This window comes from Rhincodon typus, chromosome 11 (assembly GCF_021869965.1).
Source record: "Rhincodon typus isolate 14 chromosome 11, sRhiTyp1.1, whole genome shotgun sequence".
Lineage (NCBI taxonomy): Eukaryota > Metazoa > Chordata > Chondrichthyes > Orectolobiformes > Rhincodontidae > Rhincodon > Rhincodon typus.
In genome coordinates this window covers 68,490,928-68,515,851 of record NC_063342.1, presented here as the reverse complement: position 1 = coordinate 68,515,851, position 24,924 = coordinate 68,490,928, and the positions used below count along the sequence as shown (strand labels likewise).

The following is a 24,924-nucleotide window of genomic DNA, read 5'->3' as shown; positions in this document are numbered from 1 at the left end:
GTTTTACTGGGCCACCTGATAAGGACACTGTCTTATCGGTACTGATTCTCCTATATCCACATTATCTACTTTGTTAGCTAGCCAGGTGTGTCTACAGATTAATAAGAAATACAAGTAGTCTAACAATATCCTTTCATTGTTTTCATATTTAGAGAAATGACAGAGTCTACACAATCCAGTATTCGTTGGCTAAACAAATTGTGGAAGGTTCGCTTCAAGAGCTGTCTAACTTTTACCTCTTATTGTCTATCATCTTCCACTATTCCTACCACCTGACACACTATGCTCCTTATCCTTTTCAACATGTTTATGCAACATAACCAATTCTTCCTCCTATGGTCAGAAGTATTTGTCAGATAAATCACTTTACTAATCCTCCTAATTACTTTGTATGGAACATTGGATTTCACTTTCATAAGCTCACCTTGCAAATGTAACAATACAAACAAGTCATCTTCAAGCTTGAAATGTTCTTGTTGTTGAATGTTTATCTGCTCATTCTTTCAGTTTCACTTGGACATGTCCAGGTCATCCAACACTGGGTATGTGGTTTTGTTTTAGCTCAAGAACTTCTCCATAACCAAGTTTAATGGACATCTAATCTTATGGTCGTCAATCAATTCAAATGGACTTAACACAGTACATTCATTTGGGGAATTCTGGTGGCAAATACAGTTCAATGGATATTCCTGACAGTACGTCTTAACCTATGTTTTGAGAAGCTGATCGTAACTCTCCAAAGCTTCCTGTGATTGCAGATGATATACAATTAACTTCACTCGTTTTATACCCAAACGGCTGCTAATCTGGAAAATTCAGGTTGTGGGCTACCAGGCAGGATACAATGAGTAAAAAACTGGGTTACAGTTTCCAATACTACCTTAGCTGTAATTGTCTTCAAAAGGAGCAGCTTCTGAGAATCAGGTTGCCATATTCATAATTATAAGGATATACTGATGTCTACTTTAGTTTTTGGTGACAGTCCTACACAATCCACTAACACTCAACTAAATGGTTCTTCAAAAACTGGTGTAGGTATCAAAAGTTACATTAAGAGGTTTTCTTCTTCAGCGAGAGCACGAGAGAGAGGGAGACGTGTGTGTGAGAGAGAGAGAAAGAGAGAACTAGAGTTTAGGTTGCCCCAGTATCCCTTGCTGTAGTTAGGTGCTTGAACGTGTGCTTTGAAGAAAAAAGGTCACCTTCCCTTTAAACAAAACACTTTCATATCTCTTATCCAGACCTCTGTACTTGCAGAACCTCCAGTTGTAGTTAAAGCTACAAGATCTGCTCTGTGGCACTTTCCTTTTGAGTTTCCTTTACTGATTCATGATGAGCTCCCATGTGCTTCTCTTACATTTCCAGCATTCTGAACAAATGTGTCCCACTCTGTTACAATGGAAACATCTCAACTTCTTACTTTCACATCCATACTCCATACTTTTCTCCCTGATCTGTGGGGATAACCTTGAGTGGTTATAGTTTCAACTTCCAATGCTCGTATCCACCTGTCAAAATGATTTTGTTTAAACACTTTTTGAATTCCGTTTTTCTTTATTATTCATTCACAGGATGAAGATGTTGCTGGCAAGGTCAGCAGTTTTTGCCCATCCCCTATTGCTCACAGGGTAATTAAGAGTCGACCACATTGCTGCAGGTCTGGAGTCACATGTGGGCCAGATAAGGTAAGGATGTTAGTTTCCTTCCCTAAAGCACATTAGCGAACAAGATGGGTTTTTCCCGACAATTGACAATGGATTCATGGTCATCATTAGACTCTTAATTCCAGATCTTTACTGAATTCAAATTCAATGATCTACCATGGCAGGATTCAAACTCAGATCCCCAGAACATAACCTGGGTCTCTGGATTAACAGTCCAGTTTGACCTGGCTGTTTCCTTAAATACCTGAACCTTTGTCTACGTGCCTCAGGCACTAACTCACATGCAGCCTCTATAGCTTTTTTATAAACAGCGACATAATCCCAAGAAACCTTCTCCGACAATGAAGTATAAATTTCCAGTGTTTTAACTGTCAATTTACTCTGTATGGGCAGTGTCCCATCCTGTTTTGCCTAATTAATTTCTCATTACTTTCTCAAATGACATGAAGAATGTCACCACATTCTTTTCCTCAAGTTTTAGTAGGACCTGTGCAAAATTAAACATTTCCTTAAGGGACTTCAAAATTATGATTCAAATTCTCTCCACTGGGGCTTGCATCAGTTCCTGACATCTCCTATTTCAATCGCATCATTTTAAGTTTATATTCATGTTCCCTCACTTTCTCTTTGCAATTCTAGTTTTCTCATCTCCTTCTTTTCATTTCCATTTTCCATCATTTTGATTCCTTTTCTGCTTCCTTACATCTTTCTGCTCTTTCGTTGTCTTTTTCTTCATTTTACAAGTTCCATCTCTAGTTTCTTCAACTTTTCCTCATTCTCAAGCTGCTTTAAAAATAACCCAACATAAACTGATTCCAACACTTCATTATCTGGACTACCTGGTCTCTCTTGTATTTCCTCTAAACCCAAGTGCCGCGCTAATATTTAATTACATCCACCTTCAAGGCTGTGATTTCTCTGTTTCATATTAATCCCAGGCAAGAGCCCCCAGACTTTGTCACGCTTCACTTAGAAGCACAGTAGAAATCAAACCCCACTTTTCCAGGAGTCATCACAAAAGTTAGCCTTATACAAGTATGTAAAGTTCCCTAATTTACCTGTCTTTTCGGCCCAGGTTAACAAAAAGCACAGACTGGGTCTCATACTGAACAAGAATTACTATTTGAATCAGTGACACATAACAATACCAATTAAAAACTCTAACCCCGCTAAAACTCCCCATGACATGCACATACAGACAGACATATATAAACATGCACAATGAAGTGGATGTCATGGGTGGATGGCAAGACTGGGAAGACAGTTCAATGGCCTTTGTCCACAAGGTTCACTGACAAGATGCTTTTGGCTTATCAGGACTTGCTGCTCCTCAATCTTCCTTCTCCAAATACTTTCACTCACAGGGCAACAGGTTCATATTTATAACATCTCTGGATTATTGGTTAACAGACACAACTTACAGCAACTGAAGAAGGAAAATTAAACTGGCATTCTTCAGACTTGAGGTTTTTTTATTTCCTTGTTGGTACCGTTATGGCTTCTATCCAAACATTCACACCCCACAAGCTGTTCGGTTAAGTGGAAGCCGATCACACTGTGTTGGCAGGCAGGAGCCCTTTGTCATCTACAGGTCACTATTTCCTAGAGCAATTTCCATTCATGCACACCTCTAGTCACTCCAACTCATTTGTAGTAACTTCCCCTTCTGCAGTGCACATAACATGCAATAGCGCATGACAATGTCTGGTAGCACTCTGCTGGTCCAAGCCTCCCATTCTCTGTGTACTTATCTCCAGCCAAATAGGATTGAGTAGCATTTGTAAGTGGTTATCTTGGACATGTGCTTCTTCTGCATACAGTATATATGTGAAAAGGAGAATTGCACACATACAGAAGAAGTGGAGATCTCAGGCATTTGTATAAAGTGGCTACTGTTCAAATGGGAAGGTTTGCTTATGTAAGATGAAAGTTGAACAGGTCAGGGAAGATGACAATGGTATTGTTGGCATCACAAAGGAGGAATCAGCAGATAAGTTTAAGGAGAATGCAGGAAAGGTAATTCAGTCTACCAATGTGACTGAAAGTGAGAAAGGTGATATAGGGTTAAGGAGCAGCATGAAAAGGCATTTGAGGGACATGAAATAATGGAAGGAAATAAATTGCAGGTGATGAGGTAAAGGAGGACTTGAAATTCAGGATTCAGAAATTGTTCATGCATTTGATCCAGACACTTGGTGCCACACTTGGGCTGCTCATATCCTCAGCAAGCTCAATCCAAGCCTTGTAAAAATGCAACAGCAGGTTTTTTTTTACTGTCACTCATGGGAAACATACTTTCTGACCCCGATCATACCTGTAAAGACATTCAAGATGGCTTGGGGAACCTACAGCGCACAGTCTCAGTTTGCAGCCACAGTAATAATTTTAAGAACCTTTTTCACTCAAGGTAATACCATCCTTATTCCCATGAAGAAGTGAGCAATGGTTGGGCCATTTGTTCCATGACTGCACATAATGTGATTACAGTGCGATGACATAAAAGTTGTTTAATTTTTTCCTGCTTTATCTCCTTTCTTTTCAAGCATATGCTCAAGAACAGGTCAGATCCTCGCTCAACAGGGGAATCAGCTTCAGGTAATCGGCATCCTTACAATTCAAACTAATAGCTAAATCGTTAGAAGGCAAAAAAACAATGTGATGCCAGCATAGCCAGCATCAGCAATTATATTTCATTCTCACTACAATACGCGTACAACTTCTTGGAAACTTTACCTATAATAGTCTAGAAATCCTCATTAATTGTTCAGTTTTCGGATATGTGCATTATACATTGCCCACCCGAGTTGCCAGTTTCAAACAACTGAATGGCTTGTTTACTTCGGAGGGCAATAGAGTCAATTACAACGATGAGAGACCGGGTTCACACATTCTCTTTCATAAAAGGGGACAAAATTAATCAGTTGGCTTTCTTAGCTTCATGGTCACTTTTATTAACAATCAGGTTTTTATTTTAGATTTTGTGTGGACAGAATTTAATTTTTGAAACAGTCATGGTGGAATTTGCACTTGCATTCACCAGTCAAATGATTGATTACTGTTCTCACAATCCTCAAATACTGACAGTATAAAAGTAAAAATCACCTCACCTACAGACAGGAGACGCCATGTAACTGCAGGAGATGCAAAGCAGGCAAACACATCGTCTGTGCAAGAGAAGTGAGTGAGTTGTGGTAGAATGACTGACTGCCCTCGACACTGGCCCCACATGTAGACCTGACCACCTTGGGTCTTAGCAGCTGAGGTATGAGTGGAATGACAAGCAGCAATCTCCACAATCCTAAGCAGCAACATAAAGAAAGAAACTCAATACAGTACATAGTTTAGAAGAAAGCATACAAGAATCATATGTAAAATTCCTTAGGATTAAAATATTGCTAATGATGATTACGAATGATCATGAGTGAATAAGGAAGAGTTACTCACACATGCTATATGTTGGCCGTTCCCAACAATTTTATATTTACTTACTCTGCATTAGTTCAATAAACAATTTTGTTTCATGGCATTGCCACAAATCAGACCCTGCTATCCTGGAGTTGGACCAAATGTTAAGAGATTTTTTTTAAAAAGATAAACATCCCAATTTATCTGACTTTCAGACCAAAGTTGATAGAAAGCATGGACCAGCATTCTGTATTAAACAAGAATTCTTATTTATTGTAGCTACAGTCTAATTAGTTACAAATAAACAGCTTACTGTAACTGCCTATTAACCTATTGTGGCTCACGCATGAGAATTCCTAGATTACTCTGCACATGAGTAGTGCAGTCATTCTCCATTTAACTTAATTTAATAATCTGCTTTTTTATGCTTCCTGCCAAAATGAACAACTTCAATACTCCATGTGCCACATTTAATCTATCGTTATATCTTCTTCACAATATGCTTTCCTACATATCTTTGGTCATCTGCAAATTTAACCATTAACTCTGGAACCCTCAGCTCTCAATGTTATTGATATTATGTTATTGATACAAATTCTGAGAAGTTGAAGGCCCAACATCTGCGGGACCCCACTCATCACATGCTGCCAATCTGAAACAGACCCATTTATGTATAATCTGTTTTATGTTAGCCAACCAAACTCCTATCCATGCTAGTACTTACTCTCCATAACACAAACTCCTGCTTTGCACAGTGACTTTTCTTTTGGAACCTTATCAAATGCCATCTGGAAATCTAAATGAAGTACATAAACAGGATTCCCTTTATCCACTGCAAATGTTATTCTTTCAAAGAATTCCAATAAGTTGATTAAACAGGATCTCCCTTTCATAAAACTATGCTGAATCTCCCCACATACCCTGGATTTTACAAAGTGCCCAGCTATAATTTCAAACCAACTGGCCAACTTTTTCCTGTTTGTGTTTTTTCCCTTCTTGAATAGAAGGTTAATGTTTACTATTTTCCAGTCTAACGGAACCTTTGCAGAATGTATTGAATTCTGTAAAATAAACACAATTACATACACTATTTCATTTGCCACCTCTTTTAACTCTCTAAGTTTATATTCATTAGGACCCAGTGACTCTTTATCACACAGCTTCAATTTGCACAATATTATTTCCTTAGTAATTATAGTTTCATCAAGTTCTTCTCTTCTTTCCTCCTCCTGATTTACAGGTATCACAAAGTTTTGTTTAGAACTTTTATGGTAAAGATAGAAGCACGTTATTTACTTATTTTATCCACCATTTATTTATTGTCTACAGTTAACTTATCATTCTCTCCTTCTAGAGGGGAGGTTCTAAAAACATTCACTTTACTTACTCATTTCCCTTTTTAAATACCTATGGAAACTCCTGCCACCTGTCTTTACATTTCTAGCTAGCTTCCTCCCAACTTATTTATCAGTCAATTCAACTTTCTGTCATTCTCCACCATTCACTATATTCTGAAGTTATTGGTCACCAATCTTTGTGCAATTATATGGTTTTTCCTCAAGTCTGATGCTCTCCTCAACTTTAAGTAACCACAGACGATGGGTCCTCCATTCAGATAAAGAATCTACAGTTATGGTTTTTCGTTATCTTTGTAGCATCTAGTCTTGACTGCTGGTATGTTCTTAGGTTTTTATAGAGAACTTTTCTACCACAGCTAATTTAAAGAGTAGTGATACTAATTGAGTAATGTCTGAGATTTACTACATTACCTTTCTCTATCCACAGTGATTTGCACAGGACAAGATTGGTTGCTTTTCACACCACTGCCCAGCTGGCCATATGCATTTGCTCCCCAGGAATAAAGTAAACCTTCATCTGTCAGTGCCAGAGTGTGAGCATAGCCACAGACAATCTGTAAATTAAAGTTATAAGTAACAAATGGTAGCATCAAGCACCTTCATGCTGATACAAAAACAAAATTTTAATCCTCCGATTGGATAAGCTAGTATTAAAGAATGCTTAGTTGACACATCAGGTTAAAGATAAAGCATCAATCTCTATTTTTGCATCAAAGCACCAGATTTTATTTCATGGTAAGCCATGTTAGGTGCATGTTAAGGTGCACAAAACTCCAAGGTTATAGAAATGCAAGTGTGGAGCTTATGGTACAAATCAGAGCGTTACATAGGAATTAGGAGCAGAAGTAGGCAAGTCAGCCCTTTGATCCCGCTGTGCCATTTAACAAGATCATGGCTGATCTTATCCTAGTCTCAACTCCACTTTTCTGCCTGCTACCCACAGCCCTTATCCCAGTTTTCATCTGAAACATACCTATTTCTTTCTTGAATCTGTTGGTTGATTCTGCCTCCACTGCACTCTGGGGCAGTGAGTTCCACAGATTCACAACCCTCTGAAAGAAGTAGTTTCTCCTTGCGTCAGTTTTGAACCTACTAACTCTCACTCTACGTCAATGATGTCTTGTTCAAGACTGTCCCACAAATGGGAATATCAATTCAATGTCCACCTTATCAGTTCCCTCTAGCATTTTAAATAACTCAAATCAGATCCCCCCCCATTCTTCTGAACTCCAGCAAGTACAAGTCCAAGCTATTCGACCACTCCTCATACAAGAGCCCTTTCTCTGCGGAATCAACCTGGTGAACCTCCTCTGAACCGCTTCCAGTGCCACCAATACTTTTCTCAAGAAAGGAGGCTAAAACTGGAGACAATACTCCAGATGTGATCTCACCAATGCCTTATGTAATTGTAACAACACTCCTTCACTTTTATCACCCAGTCTTTTTGGGATAAATGCCAGGATTCCGTTTGCCTTGCTTATTATATGCTACACTTAAATGCCCACTTTCTGCAATTCATGCACAGAGACGCCCAGATCTCTCTGCACTGATGCACTTTGAACCTGCTTCCCATTTAAATAATAATTTTCTCTTTTATTTTTCCAGTCAAAATGGACAACTTTGCACTTATCCACATTAAACTCCATCTACCAGATTCAGACTCATTCTCCTCGCCTATCAATATATATCTGTAAACTCTGTCCCCTCATCACTGTTTGCTTTTCCACCTATTTTAGTATCATCCCTGAACTTTGCTATGTTATGTTCTATCCATGCTTCTAGATCATTTATATAGATTGTAAATAGTTGAGGTCCAAGAAATGAACCCTGCAGCACCCCACTAGTTACAGTTCGCCATCCAGAGAAGGACACATTTATCCCAACCCTCTGCTTTCTGTCAGTCAGCCAATCCTCTGTCCAAGCCATTACTCTACCCTTAACCCCTGGGATATAACCTTCTCGATCGGTCTTTTATGCGGCACCTTGTGAAATGTTTTCTGGAAGTTGCCAGCTACAATCAACTCACTGGGGCTACTGGTCTTTGACCAACAGTGAAATATACCTAGTTTTACTGTAGCCTTCTCTACACCCCATCCCAGATAATTGCAGAGCCACATTTGACACAGAATCTCTGAAGTAGCAGTATGCTTCCCTCTACAAAGTAGACAAATGCTCACTGCTTTAATTTAATGTATGAAGAAAAATCAAAGCAATTGCTGTGATATAGCTGAACAGTACCTTAGATCTTATTTAAATATACGGAGGACACAATTTTAAATGTAACGTCAGAACTAAACAGCTGAGTATGGAGTTCAGAGCAGATGTTTAAAGCAGTTAATTTCAGGCATTTTTGTGCAAGTTTCAAATACACTCACACATAAGGTGATCCTCTCTTCTACTTTGCAATTAAGTAAATCTATGTTCTATAAACAGAATGACCCCTCTGTCAACATGGTTAACTAGAGAGTAAGAAACTGATCTTCATGTACATAGGCTTTCAAACTTCATCACTGCACGTTGGGAGGCTGGGAACAGGAGACCAGAAGCAAGTAAGAGCAGGGAAAGCCTGGTAAAAGGTGGTGAGCTAAAACAGGACAGTCCACAACACAGGCCAAAAACATGTGCGCATACTCTTTGAAGTATGCTATAGTACCATTCATCATAATGTCTCACATGATGACTTACCACACCAATGATTTTGTTTAGTCTCAGGTGTAACAATGTACAGGGAGAAAGAACTGTTATAAGCATCTTGTAATTTTTCAGATAATCCCAGAACACTTCACAGAATTTCTTAAGAGTACTTTGATTGCTACAGAGACAAATATAGTATCCAAACTGTGTATACTAAACAAACTAAGTCAGCAATAATTATTAAAAACTGAAAGAACTGCAGATGCTGTAAATCAGGAATAAAAACCAAGTTGCTGGAAAAGCCCAGCAGGTCTGGCAGCGTCTGTGAAGGAAAAAAAGAGTTAACATTTCGGGCCCGGTGACCCTACCTAGAACTGTTCCGAGGAAGGGTCACCGGACCTGAAACATGAACTCTGTTTTTTCCTTCACAGGTGCTGCCAGACCTGCTGAGCTTTTCCAGCAACTTTGTTTTTGCAGCAATAACGAATGTCTAGTTAATCTTTTGCCATAACAAATACTCCAGAAAAAGGCATTCTGGGTCAGTTTAACATCTCAGCTAAGAGACGGTTCATTCAACAATACCACATTCTTTCAGTACTACAATGAGGTATCATTCTAAATAACATTCTGAAGTTGCAATTGATTAGATTGTTGGACAGTGATAGCCAGCAAGCCATTTAGTCTACTATGATTGGTCAGATGTATCAAACATACCTGACACACATGAATTCCCTGTAGTGCGGCCAGTCTGCATGGGGTTGGCTGATTTCCATTACTGCCCAGGCCAAGTTGCCCATTACCATTGTAGCCCCAACCATAAACCTGCAATGAGAGATTAACTAGTTAAAGAACTGAAAGAAGTTAAAGTATACTATCCTCGCTTCCTCAGAATATGCCAAAGGGCTTAAAAACCAATGAAATACTTGAAGTGGAGTCACAGTTTCATTCAACAAATGTAACAGCTAATTTGTGCACAGCAAAGTTCCAACAACAGCAATGAGGGAAATGAGGTAATCAATGATAGTGATGTTAGTCAGAAGTTCAGTCCTGCCCAGACCACAAGAACTTCCTTATTTTTATTTAACATGATTTTTAAAAAAATATATCCATCGAAGCAGACATGGGGGACACAGCTTAACATCTCATCTAAAAACAGCAGTCCCTCAATACAACACGCAAATGTCAATCTAGAATATATGGTGAAGTGAGACTTAAATCAGGACGATCTGACAAGAAAATTATGACTGATCTAAGGCTACACAACAGCTTAGTCATGCCAGAACCACCAATAACTGGCAGTTTGCACATATACTGAAACTCGCTCAAGAGCCGTTCCACCATGGACTGCTACAGATTCTGAAAATTGTACTCTAGTACTTATTCACAGACACAACTCTAGCTTTTCATGACCAGTTAGCTTTATCAAATTAAATCTTTCCTTGTATTTTCCGAGCTCCCATCTTGCTCAGCTGCAGCAAGCAGTCATTATTTGTGGTTTTTCAACTTCCAGTTTCAGCTGTACTGACTTAACAGTAGCTCCTGCTTTATGATCCACCAGAGCTTACAGAAATTTTCCCAAGCATGCCTGCAACCGCTAGCTGCCTAATAATTCCTAAACCTGGCCTGAGTACTAAACAGACATCTAACTTCTTGACTTCTCTTTGGATCTCTAATTATAGACACTCAACGTAGTTCTGTTGCCTTGACAAATACAGTTGAAAAGCTCTTTTTTTGATGGAGATTGCTTCTTAGACTTCCCTGAGCCCCAGGGCTCAGAGCTATTTAACTGCCCTAGGACTTCCCTGAGAACTGCTACTTCAAAGGACTTGAGCAGTTGCCATCCCTGCTGTACTGCTAAAAATTGAGTCTACTTTCTTAGTCCTTGATATATTTATTCTCCTTCAGTTCCTGTGTAATCTTTTGAACTGCTGTTCCATTATGCTCCAAACTATTCTTAATGGCCAACTGTAAACCTTGTGATTAGAACAAGTAGTTTCAGTTAAAAAGCCAGTACTAGTTAGTACATGAAGGGCCAAATGGTTTCTGTCCACGAAGGGAAATAAAGGTGCTAAAGATACAGTCTATTTTCTAGAGTAGGAAGGTAAATACTTTTGATTTTGATGTGACTGTAGGCTCTTGCAATCTCACGCTTTCCCTCTGGTGTCCATGACATAAGGTTCACAAATCTAAAATCACACAAAATGGCAAAGATCTATAGACTATTACATCTGTGAAGACACTTTAATAAGCAGATATTCATACTGGCTATAATAAAACTGATATTGTATTCCACTTGGTCCTCCTGCTAAAGTATTTTTTCAATTTGAAGGTCTGTTTAGCTTCAGGAAAACACTGAAAGATACGTGGACCTTTAATTGTATTAACATACTGAAACACATGGCACAGGAAGCATTAATTGAAAGCCAGAGTCGTCATAGTGGGTGACTTTAACTTCCCCAGTACTGACTGAGACTGCATTAGAGCAAGGGACTTAGACAGGACAGAATTTGTTAAATGTACCCAAAAGGGTTTCTTGAAAGTATGTGGACATGTCCAACTAGAGTTTAGGCCACACTGGACCTTGTACTGGCTAATGAGCCTGGCCAGGTGACTGACCTTTCAGTGGGAGAGCATTGGGAAAGTTGGAAAAGCATGGCCGAATTAGGGGCAGTCAGCGTAACTTTGTGCAGGGCAGGCCACGTCTTACTAACTTGAGTGAGTTTTTCAAGGAGGTGACAAAGGTGATCAATGAGGGTAGGGCAGAGGAAGTTGTTTACATGGATCTTAGTAAGGCTTTCGACAAGGTTCTTCATGGTAGGCTCATCCAGAAGATTAAGATGCATGGGATCCATGGTGACTTGGCTGTGCGGAATCAGAATTGACTTGCCCATAAAAGACAGAGGATATTGGTGGGAGGGTGTTTTTCAGGCTGGAGGTCCATGACTAGTGGTGTTCTGCAGGGATCTGTACTAGGACCTCTGCTGTCCGTAATTTATATAAATGACTTAGACGAAAATGTAGATGGGTGGGATAGTAAGTTTGCAGACGATACAAAGATTGGTGGAGTTGTGGATACTGTGGAAGGTTGTCATACAATACAGCAGGATATAGATCGGTTGCAGATATGGCCGGAGAAATGGTAGATAGAGTTTAATCCAGATAAGTGTGAAGTGTTGCACTTTGGGAGATCAAATATTAAGGAAAAGTATACAGTTAACAGCATTGATGTACAGAAGGATCTTTGGGTTCAAGTCCATAGCTCACTGAAAGTAGCCATGCAAGTATAGAGGGTGGTAAAGGAGGTGTATGGCATGCTTGCCTTGATTGGTTGGAGAATTAAGTACAAGAGTCAGGATGTTATGTTGCAGTTTTAGAAGACTTTGGTTAGGCCACATTTAGAATATTGCGTTCAATTCTAGTTGCCACATTACAAGAAAGATGTAGAGGCTTTGGAGAGGATGCAGAAGAGGTTTACCAGGATGCTGCCTGGTTTAGAGGGTTATGAGCTATAAGGAGAGGCTAGAAAAACTCAAGATTTCTGTTGAGCGGCATAGGCTGAGTGGAGACTTGATAGAAGTCTATAAAATTATGAGATGCATAGCTCTTTCCCAGAGTTGAAATGTCTAATACCAGGGGGGCATGCAATTAAAGGTTAGCGGAGGAAAGTTCAAAGGAGACGTTAGGGGCAAGTTTTTGACTGAGAGTGGTAGGAGTCTGGAATGCACTGCCGGGGTCAAGGTGGAGGCAGATACAATAGGGGCATTTAAGGGACTTTTAGATAAGCACACGAATATGCAAGGAATAGAGGGATATGGACCAAGGGCAGGCAGAAGGGATTAGTTTCATTTGGCGTCATATTCAACACAACATCGTGGGCCGAAGGGCCCGTTTATGTCCTGTACAGTTCTAGGCTCTATGCTTTGGTTGCAATATGAAGAATTAACCTTAAATAGCAGTGCTGATATTGAACATTCATATTTTTAAATATAATCATCAGGTATTATTTGCCTTAAGTTTCATGCTTTAGAATGGTTTCTTAAAACCTATATACATACGTATACCTATTTTCTTTTAAGCTCAATCACCTGACTACAAAATAGAATTTTGATACGTTAAGACAAATGATGCAAGCAAAGACAAATTACCTTACATTCGGATTTTCATAGCAATGATCATAACAAATAATGATGAGACAACTCACATGAATTGTTGAATGCCACAACATATTAAGCAACATTGAGATTCAGTTACAATTATAATGAAAGAACTATTAGTGGTTTTATCACAAGATTGTTTCTTAAACTTATACAAGATAATGTAGGCATGATTCTAAAGAGGCTTTATATTAAAGATTAATGGAGGGGCTCTTATATACATTAAGCTAAAATGCAGACATAGCTGCACAGAATGTATTAAAATCTGATGTGAACAAAACTTAGGTGGCAAAGTGAAAATTCTCAGCCTAAGTGTGAGGATAGATATGTTCAGTGGTGACTGATTCTCTGCTCCCAAATAGAAAGCACACTGGATTGACTTTCAATCTACTTGTCAAATAGCTGACTTTCAAACTTCTCAGGGAACCGAAGGCTTTAACACTTGAAGTCTTGCTGTGCCAGAAGCAGCCAGTCAATAAGTCAGGTTGGCAGCTCTTGGTCAACAAGATCACTGCTGGAGGCCTAATTCTTCAGGGAATGCACTTCAAATGACTTGAATGCTGTAGATTCATGCGAGGAATCTCTGGCAGCAAATAGTAAGAAGTCTAGTCATTCGTCCCAGTCTTGTACGTATTTCTAATAGCAAGCATTAATCATCATTTTGAGAGTTTCATGTATCTCTCCAAAGTTTCCTGTTTTTACAGATGGTATACAGTTGACTTCACTCATTTTATACCCAAACTGCTAATAACCTGTAGAACTTTTGACAAAGTTAGAACTCTGATTAGATTGAATCTCAACTGATAATTTTTGTACTCGTTATAAACTAAGTTATCTTTTCCACTCAGAAACTACTCCGTTCAGGACAGTTACAGAGAATCGAGTTGTTACATCTATCACTAAGGATATATTGATGTCCTGCTTTCATTTTCAGTGGCCCGACACAATCGATTAAATACTTCTTCAAAACTGATATATGCATCAAAGAATCTGGTCTGATTACCTGCAGAGGTTTCTCTATCACCTAACATGTATAACATGTTGTACAGAACTGCATTAAGTCTTAAGTCTTGGCCATGCAAAATACCCATTAATTGATGTTTGCATTTGGCATATTTGTATATGCCCTGCCATAGGAATTTCATGCCAGTCAAAATACATCCTTAGGATACCTGGGTGATATCACAGTGATGAGTAATTGCTCATTCTTTGTCGGCAGATATGTCAGCAGGACTGCACTACCTAATCAGAACTCTGCTTTTATAGCTCTCTGGAAGTCCTTCAGCCTCAGCTTCAGTGAGAGCTGTCTGTGCTAACTTAATTAACTCTGGATCTGCATTGTGAACCTCATTTAAAACAAAGGCATGTCAACACTTCTTTTGCATTTCAGCTACCCTAACATCTGCTTGAGCTTTTACAGTGACTTTTGGCAATGGGCTTTGTTCAGCCATTGTTCTGGTCACTACCCACAATGGAAAAATAGTAGAAACCCATTCAGGCAACTGTTCCATCATTTTAGCCTCAACTGGGATTTCTGTGATTGTAGGTGAAGCCATAACTTTCACTCCTGCCAAATTATTCCTAAGGAGTAAATCAACTCTGTTCACAGGTAATTTCTTAACTACCCCAAACAAGTCATACTTGTCGAGGTTTGATGAACCGCCATGTCAAACTCCATACAAGCTGGAGGGACAACCCCTCATTTTTTACACACTTTATATACCCTCTAAGACTCAACAGGATTGTTGAGTTCAACAACTTCAGTGCATGGCCATGTCAGTAATAACCCCTCAACCCCAGCCATATCTTGTTAGATTTACTCTGAGCAAAGCAGACCCATTTTTCTCGTTTACACACCTATCATTTACACCTATATCTTTCTCTCCTTTACCACCATTAGCACTCTCTTCACCTTTTGCTCAAGGCATCCTTGTCATCTATTCCACTCAATCCTTCCCCCTCTCTATCAAAAGGGTAACCACCATTTCCTAGCCTCTTACATTTCTGAAAAAAAGAGTCACATCAGATTCAAGAAATTAACTCTGTTTCTCCCTCCACAGGTGCTGTCAGATCTGCTGAGATCCACCAGCATTTGTGTTTTTATTTCAGATCTCCTGCATTCATATTATTTAATTATAAAAAGTGAGGAGCAGCAGAGAGCAGTACTGTATCAATTAATGCTATATTAGATCATAGAATCTCTACAGTGTGAAACTGAGCCTCAGAGCATCCCACCCAAATTCACCCCGCCACCCTTTCCCCGTAACCCACCTAATCTACACATCCCTGAACAGTGGGCAATTTAGCATTGCCAATCCACCTAGCCTGCACATCTCTGGACTGTGGGAGGAAACTGGAGCACCCAGCAGAAATGGGGAGAATGTATAAACTCCACACAGACAGTTGCCTGAGGGTGGAATCATACCAGGATCCCTGGCGCTGAGGCAGTAGTGCTAACCACTGAGCCACCGAGCCACCACAGTGAGATGAGATAAGACTTAGGCATAATGCAGCAATGACTAAAGTTTGCTGCACACATGTATAAACATACAAATCGTGGTTAAAAAAAATTGATGAGCTTCAGATGCAAATAGCCACAGAATGTGATGTTGTTGCAATAACAAAGATCTATCTTAAAAAACAAAAAGATAGGACTGCATATTAAATTTTCCTAGATTCAAGGTGTACTCAACACGAAGGAACACTCAATGAGTTGCACAGCACCATGCAATTCCCATCACACCAGCCATCCAGTTGCACAGCCTTGCAGAACATATTTAGCCTGCAGCACCATGGACAAGAAATATTACATCATGGCGATCTCAGCCAGAGAAAATACACTCCTTGGAAATAACGTCTGGCAAGAATAAAGAAATTCTGTAACATAAGGCCTACTAACCCATTAATGATGACTATGTTAACCTTTTAAAGTATAAAGATTAAATATCAATTTACTCATTAATCACATTGTCTCACCTCTCCATTATCCAGCACTGCCATAGAAGATGACTGACCACAGGCAATGGTTGCAACCACTTTATTTTGTAGGCAACTGGTTACTCTTCGTGGTGTCGGCTGATTAGAAGTAGATCCTGATCCAACTTGTCCGCAGTTATTATAACCCCACGCGTAAACCTATTTACAAAGTATGAAATCCATCAGCAAAAATGTTTCTAAACAAGGTCATGTATACAAGATCAACAAAGGATAATTCTCAATTTAAATATTAAAGGACCAAGAACAGAGGCAAAGATTTTGTACAAAAGAATTTTGGGAGGATGAAACTAGTAAAGGGGAAAGTGGATATGGTTTACGTGGATTTTCAGGAGGCTTTCAGTAAGGTCCCAAGAGATTGGCATGTAAAATTAAAGCGCATGGGAGTGGCAGTAGTGTACCGACATGGATAGAGAACTGGTTGGCAGAGAGGAAACATTCAAGTGCAGCAGGCAGTGAAAACAAATGGTACATTGGCCTTCATAGTGAAAGTATTCAAGTACAGGTGCAGAGATGTCTTGTTGCAATTGCACAAGAACTCGGTGAGCCCACACCTGGAGTAATGTGTGCAGTTTTAGTCTCCTTATCTAAGAAAGGATGTTCTGACTATAGAATAGGTGCAAGGAAGGTTTACCAGACTGATTCCTGGGATGGTAGGACTGATGTATGAACACAGATTGGATCACTAAGACTATATTCACTGGTGTTCAGAAGTATGAGAAGGGAATCTCAAAGAAACAATAACAGTTTAAAAGGACTAGACAAGGCAAATTCAGGAAGGATGTACCCAATGACCGGGAAGTCCAGAACCAGGAGTGACAGTCGAAAGATATGGGGTTGGCCATTCAGGACTGACGGAGTGGTGAGCCTGTGGAATTTTCAGCTACAGAGAGCAGTTGAAGCCAAACAATTGAACATTTCAAGAAGTTAAATATAGTTCTTGGAACTGAAGAGATCAAAGGAAATGGGGGAAAGCAGGAACAGGGTGTGGAATTGGATGATCATATTGAATTGCAGTGTAGGCTTGAAGGGCTGAGTGACCTACTCCTCCTATTTTCTGTGTTTCTATGGAATACCAGCAGCCAAATCCCATCACATTTTTGGCCTGATGAGAGAATCCTAAACAGCTTAAACGAAAGGTGACAACGATGGTCAATGCCACCAATTTTACTCTCACCACACGCACAGGCCATCATCCTAGTGCACCCATTGAAGCCAGTGAAGCACTTTAACATTGTTGTGTAGTAAGAGCTTATGTGAGCCAGCAAAGATGTGCCATATCTAGAACAGAAAGGTCACACTGCAACCTTACCATACCAGATGCATAACAAAGCATTAGTATTAGTCCCTGAATGCAATTGGGAAGAATAGAAGTATGAGAACACAGACCATTTTACAGCAAGTGATTCTGCACTTTAATACGATATTAATTCCATTTCCCCATAAATCAGAAAAAAAGAACTTTTTAAGAACAAGTATCAACAGGAAACAAAATGTAATATATATATTCAAGCAGCTTTGCATAACACGCAATAAAAGTATTGCCAACTTTCAAATTTATACTAAATCAAATATAAAATCTACAATGTTGATAAATTATAAGCCTAACGAAACCAGTGAGCAGTGAATAATTGTCATACAGAAACATTTTAGAAAGTTTCTGAATTAACTAATGTTTCAACACCCAGATGGGCACTCTTTCCACATCTCAAACCATATATCTTGTAGCATTATAAAGGAGGAGGAGGAGGAGGCAAGAAGAACTCGATAAAAAACATTCTGTCAACTAATCAAAAAGTGAAAAGATAACAGCTAAAGAATGCCAAGGACTGAAAATTGAGCGAGCACGTTTCTTTTAAACTGATCTCCGTTAGGGGGGATGTGTGAATAATCAGTTAGCATATACTAAAGTAGAATCTGGGTCTGGCATTGACGTCCAAAATCCCAGGACAATGGCACTTGGAAAAAAATAAATGCAGGTCAGGTCTTGCACAAATGCATTGTGAACTGAAATAATGCCTTTAATGTTACGAAATAATTCCAAGGTGCTTCAGGGGAGCATTACTAGTCATAAAAATTGCACTAAGCCAAAAAAAAAAGACATAAGGAGAGGTGGCTAAAACTTTGATCAAAGGCGTGAGTTTTAATGTATTTTCTTATAGAAAGGTAGAAAATTAAAGGTTCAGGGAGGAACTTTTAAGAGTCGCAGGCCTGCGTAGCTACAGACATGGCTACAATGGTGGGATGCAAAACAGGAGAGATCTCAGAGGTTTGTAAGGAAGGCCACAGAGGTGCCCAGGACTATTGAACTTCAAAACAAGGCTTGCTTATTTACACATGCGTCAACACTCAATTCCTCCCAACTTTTGATGAATATCTGGATGTACCCTTCTGCAAATTAATATTCCAAAGATTCTATAGTGATTTAAATTTCAACAATCCATTCAAAGGAATGCCTTAATGGCGAGATCATTTTCTTATATACCCTCATACCAGGAATCCTTGAAGAACTGTGGTACAGACAGTATTTATTTTTTAAATAAATGTCATTCAACTCCATACAAAGACTTTACTCACTTCTCCATCAGATGTCAGAATCATGGAATGATGGGATCCACAGGCTACCTCGATTACTTTCTTGTGGAGCAAATTGGTGGAAATCTGACAAGGAGATAAACCTTGAGTTGTTGTCCCATTTCCTAGCTGACTGTAACCATTATTCCCCCAGGCATAAACTTCTCCATCTGCAAACCAACAAGTTTTTTTTAAAAAAAGAAAACTTCTGACAAAGGGTCACTGGACTCAAAAAGTTCACTCCGTTTTTCTCTCAACAGATGCTGTCAGACCTGTGTTTCTCTGGCACTCTGTTTTCATTTCAGAAACTTATTAGAGTCATAGAGATGTACAGCACGGAAACAGACCCTTGGGTTCAACTCATCCATGCCAACCAGATATTCTAAATTAATCTAGTCCCATATCCCAGCATTTAGCCCATATCCCTCTAAACCCTTTCTACTCATATACCCATCAAGATACCTTTTAAATGTTGTAATTGTACCAGCCTCCACCACCTCCTCTGGCAGGTCATTCCATACATGTACCATCCTCTGCATGAAAAAATAGCACCTTAGGTCCCTTTTATATCTTTGCCCTCTCACCTTAAACCTAGGATCTCTAGTTTTGGACTCCCCTACCCTGGGGAAAAGACCTTGACTACTCACCCTATCCATGCCTCTCACGATTTTATAAACTTCTATAAGGTCACCCCTTAGCTGCGGACATTCCAGGGAACATTGCCCCAGTCTATTCAGCCTCTCCCTATAGCTCAAACTCTCTACCTTGGCAACATTCTTGTAAATCTTTTCTAATCTTTCCAAATTTCACAACATCTTTCCTATCACAGGGAGACCAGAATTGTATGCAGTATTCCAAATTGGCCTAATCAATGTCCTTTATCGCCATAACATGATCTCCCAACTGCTATACTCAATGCACTGGTCAATGAAGGCAAGCATACCAAGTGCCTTCTTCACTATCCTGTCTACTTGCGACTCCACTTTCAAGGAACTATGAAACCTGCACCCACAGGTCTCTCTGTTCGGTAACACTTCCCAGGACCTTACCATTAAGGGTAAATGTCCTGCCCTGATTAACCCTAGCAAAATGTTCACATTTGTCTAAATTAAACTCCTTCTGCCACTCCTTGGCCCATTTACCCATCTAACAATACAGAATTGTTTAATAATTTGCACAGTTTGTCTTTGGATGAAGTCTGAAGAAAAAATTATCCTTATAACTTCACTCAATATTCCAGTGAACACATTAAAGGACTAGTAGTATCATCAATATATTAAAAAAAAGTTTAAAGTTGCACAAAATACAGACAGTCGCTGGATTGTGAACAAGGTTCGCTTGCAAGTCAAGTCATCTGCAAGTCAGAACACAATGCAGAACAATTTAAAGCAGCTATTCGTAAGTACAGGAAATGTTCATATTTTGGGTCTTTAAAATTACATCTCTGTATGGTATTGCGTTCGTAGTTGGGGACCCCTGTACAGCTGTTGGCCAAATTACTATTTTTTTTCAATGTACCAATTTCTATTTGCTTCTTTAAAATCTCCTTTCCTTCTCTTGAAGGCACTAACTCACTAAAAAGCAGTTCTCCATGCACTGGACACTCTCAGGTCCAAATCCATCACTAGAGTTTTGGCAGGTAGAACTTGCAGATTATTCAACTCCTGTAAACCTTACCTTGAAGCCTGATCCTATCCTGATTGGAACTACGTAGTCAAACTTAGAGCAACGGTCATGGTACTGGCTAAAAACTACATTCCCCATCCCTAACTTGGGCTTTTTAGTCAATTGTTACACCCAAAAGCCACCAAGAATCCGAGTAAATAATTTTTACAGAACAGTTTGGCTGCATAAAGCCTGCATTAACTTCAGACACAATGACTATCCAAATGTTTCAGGTTATACATAAAATAATGCCATCTTGAAACCCTATTTTCGATGGAATTATGCAAATCACAACTTAGAAGAATAGAAGACTGGAAACAAGAAGAATATGCAAGATTAATAAGCATATATTATGAAATGACTCAAGGCTTAACCAGTGGTCACATGATCGAATGCTTTAGCATTTGATTTCACTAAACACCAAGTTAGGCACTGATGTTGTAAAGTCAATGATCAAACATATACATTTATCATCGTAGGTTAAAACACACAAATGATCTCCTATTAGGCAAAAGGCTCAGGTTTATGGAATCCTGTAATTACACACATCTCTGCTGGAATTACATGTTTATTTATTGTGGATTAATGCACATAAATCATTTCCCTGTTCAGCAAAAGACCTAGATGTGACCCACGGACACTGCACAGATTCTGTCCAACTATTCCACTCTACAGAATTTGCCAAGGATTGTTGCTAGGAAGACCAATAGGTATTGAAGTTTAAATATTCACTTAGGTTAAGTAAAACAACTGAAGATCTAACGAGGATTTATTGAAGTTACAATTGTTACAAGTTCCTACAAGTTCCAAAGTAGAATTAGCTGGAGTTACTTGCCTGAGACTTAATTAAAATGCTGAAACTAAAGGAATTCTCCAGCTTGCAGCAGCTACTGAGAGCATTTGTCAAAACAATACACCTGAGCAGTATTACTCAAACTTTGTTTATCAAAACATATTACCTGAAGTTGTAAGCACCACATGGGGTCCACTCCCATAACTTAGATGAACAATCTTCTTACCACACAGGATGTCTAATTTCCTGGGCTCAATTGTGCTCTGAATATCTCCAGTTCCTAAGCAGCCACTGCAGTTAGTACCAAAGGCAAATACCTGTTGCAGAAACAAGCAATGAAGTCAAATCTAAACTAGTTTTGCAATGCTTAACATTTTAATTTATTTCTCAGTAACAGACTGAACACGTCATTTCTCAACGTATGACATCTGGCATCTGGCACACCGACATATCCAATTTAATATTTTTATTCATGTATTATAATAATGTTTTCTAACATTTTGATGTATGAGATCGTTTAGGACAGAATGAAATAGGACACAGATAGCAGAAAGAAATTTCCCGATCTTGTCATTTATGAACGTTTACCCTCCTTTGGCTTACATTGTTGGATACAGAATTCTTAATCCCACTCTGTTGAAAGCAATCAGACTTCAATCACAATGAAACCATGAGACATCATTGAATATTGGCTGTTTAACAACAAACATAAGCAGCAGCTTTGCAGGCTTTGTAGACCACGTGTTACACCCACAACTGTGTCATTCACAGCACATACTGCTAAAGGAGAACAGAGAACAGGACATGTAAAAACAAAGTAAAATAGCCAAAGTCTGAAATAAAAGAAAAACACGTTGGAAACATTTGACCGAATCAGGCAACATCTGTGGAGAGAGAAATGCAAGGTTGATGTTTCAAATCAAACAGGGCCAAGTCGGGGAGACTTCAAACTTAAAGCAAATCAGGAAGTAGTACATAAAATATACTTAGGTTTTCAATTGTTTAAATTCTGAAGTTCAATATGAAGGCAGCATTTCCATTTTACAGTCACAGCATTACTGCAAACGTTTTATTAACTGGCACCTTTGGGACCAGGAGTTCACCAGTTGATCAAATTTTCTGGTTGATCAAGAAGTCCAAACTGTATAAAAACACACATTAAGTAACAGAAACATAATGCAGAGGGTATACATCACTGTTGTACTTTATTTACATATAAATTACTTAAATAATAATGCAATTTTGCCTTAAATAAAACTTACCAACAGAGAGCCTTCTCATTTGCACCCTCAGCTGACATCACAGAGATTGTGATGATACAGTAAACTTTCGCTATTTCAGGTATATAATTTTTGCCAGTTTATAGAGACTGCTGATTCATTAGGTGCCAGTTAAAACAAAGTTTGCTTACTTAAAAGGAAACATCTTTTCATGTCAATTTTGTGTCAATAATTAAGAATCAGGGAGTGTGACTTGAGATTGCTAAAGAAAGGATATTACCTCATCATTTTCTGTGACATACAAGGTCTCATTGCCAGATGTGCCGAAGACACAGGCCAGACGAATTGAACGGAGGTCTTGTGGCGGAAGCAAGGCAAATACTGGCCACTTCCCAACATCCACCATGACAAGACTCTCAGTGCAGCACCATACAGAGTGACAATGAAGACCTGGAGAGATTCAAAGTAACAGAAATAAATTCTCATTAATCACATCTGTGTTCTTATTTTCAGTTCATGACGAAACTGTAAATTTGGAGGTGAAAAAAGCTATCTATTGCTTAGTTTCAGGTTTGATTCTCTAGTCTGTTGAGTTTCCCGAATGCAGGTTTACTAGGTGGAGAGAGGTTCAGATGGGGTGGGGTGCTGTCCTCACAGGTGGGGATAGAGAGTGCAATAGGGTCATTCCAAATTCCTTCTGGTGGGTAGGTTCATTAAAACACTGGTAGAAACCTGGTAGATTTCAACTACCTGCTTCAAATTGTGTATAATTTGGGAACATAAGAAGAAATAAATAAAAAAATGCAATATGGATAATAGCTTATGAAAACATACAATTCAAATTTCATTTAAGTCTACTTTGATTAGCAGACTTTTAGACATTTGCAGACAAATAACATGAGGAAAAAAGATAATTGTACAATATCTATCAATACATAGATTTATGAAACCTCTTGAAACATTTAAATTCTTTTTCATCTCTTCTAAACGTCCTGATCTATGGAACACATTTACAAATGTAATGGAAGCCCACAAATCCTAGGGACCATTTTAATTTGCTCTCCTCACAAATACCATCTAAAGGAGTGCTATGTGAAGGGATTTAGCTCCCACATGCCCATTCCAGTGCCTCAGGCAAAAAAAAGGGTAGTTTATTGTGAACTTCACACATAGGAATGGCCTCTGCACTCAAACTAACTGAAGAATAACAAAACTTCTATTTCAAGGTCCCAAAGGTCTTTGAGACCAAGGAAGTACTTGTGAAGTATAATTACAGTTATAATTTAGGTTGGTTAGCTCAGCTGACTAGAGCGTGGTGCAAATAACACCCAGGTCATGGGTTCGATCCCAATACTGACCAAGTTGGTAAGATTCTAGCCACAAGTTGAATGCTTTGTGTTCTGACTGGATGCTTGCGTGGCAGTCTCTGCTTTTGGGGCAACACGGTGGCTCAGTGGTTAGCACTGCTGCCTCACAGCGCCAGGGACCCGGATTCAATTCCAGCCTCGGGCGACTGTCTGTGTGGAGCTTGCGCATTCTCCCCGTGTCTGCGTGGGTTTCCTCCGGGTGCTCCAGTTTCCTCCCACAGTCCAAAGATGTGCAGGGTAGGTGGATTAGCCAAGCTAAAATTGCCTATAGTGCCCAGGGATGTTTAGGTTGGGTGGGTTAGACATGGGGAAATGCAGGGTTAGGGGAATAGGTCTGGGTGGGATGCTCTTCGGAGGGGCGGTGTGGACCTGTTCGGCCGAACGGCCTGTCCCCACACTGCAGGGATTCTATGAAACTCGGCATCCAATTTGCACACAACAGTATTTACAAATCATGAGATAAACAACCATTTTTTTTGAAGTGAGAGATAACAAGACCTGCAGATGTTGGAGTCAGAGATAATTAAGTGTGGAGCTGAAGGTACACAGCAGGCCAGGCAGCATCAGGGGACGTTTCGTCAACTGCTCCACTGATGCTGCCTGGCCTGCTGTGTTCCTCCAGCTACACACATGTTTTAAAGTAATGTTGTTTGAAGCATTAATATTGGCAGGACCCAAAAAGAACTCACCACCTCTTGTGACTTTAAGTTTTATAGCCACCTGATGGAGCAGTTGCGACCTCAATTTAAAGCTGCACAATACTGCACTGGATTGGCCACCTACATTCTGTACTTATATCATGGAAGAGAGCTTAAAGCTTCAGTCTTCTAACTAAGAAATTATATTAGTATCGTAGCCAAGATGTCACTACAAAGTGCAATGCATCAAGTGAGATTCAGCCAGGGTACTACACTTCAAAAAATTAATTGCAGATACTGAATTCTAACACACGTGAAGTAAGCTCTTAGGAAGACTACTGGAATCTGACCTTTATTGCAAGAGGATTGGAGTACAGGACTAGCGAAAAAGACTTGCTTCAATTATATAGGAGGTGATTAGATTGTACCTGGAGTACTTTGTGCAGTTTTGGTCTCCTTAC

The 24,924-nt window shown here is 39.3% G+C and overlaps 1 protein-coding gene and 1 long non-coding RNA gene across 4 annotated transcripts in view; one reads left to right on the top strand and one right to left on the bottom strand.

The window, feature by feature from the left end:
• LOC109917534 (RCC1 and BTB domain-containing protein 2-like) overlaps positions 1-24,924 on the bottom strand; it is an 81,086-nt gene that overhangs the window by 38,217 nt on the left and 17,945 nt on the right. For all 3 annotated transcript variants that reach the window (XM_048602667.1, XM_048602665.1, XM_048602666.1), the window contains exons 2-8: positions 22,739-22,908; positions 21,405-21,555; positions 18,784-18,950; positions 16,189-16,347; positions 9,773-9,880; positions 6,836-6,978; positions 4,769-4,959 (exon numbers count right to left, since the gene is read on the bottom strand). In XM_048602667.1, coding sequence (XP_048458624.1) covers positions 4,769-4,959; positions 6,836-6,978; positions 9,773-9,880; positions 16,189-16,347; positions 18,784-18,950; positions 21,405-21,555; positions 22,739-22,908 — 1,089 coding nt within the window. The remainder of the gene's footprint in view (positions 1-4,768; positions 4,960-6,835; positions 6,979-9,772; positions 9,881-16,188; positions 16,348-18,783; positions 18,951-21,404; positions 21,556-22,738; positions 22,909-24,924) is intronic.
• Positions 692-22,952, top strand: LOC125484369. Its single transcript, XR_007263184.1, has 3 exons — positions 692-1,682; positions 4,205-4,256; positions 22,764-22,952. It is a non-coding gene; the product is annotated as an uncharacterized LOC125484369 (long non-coding RNA).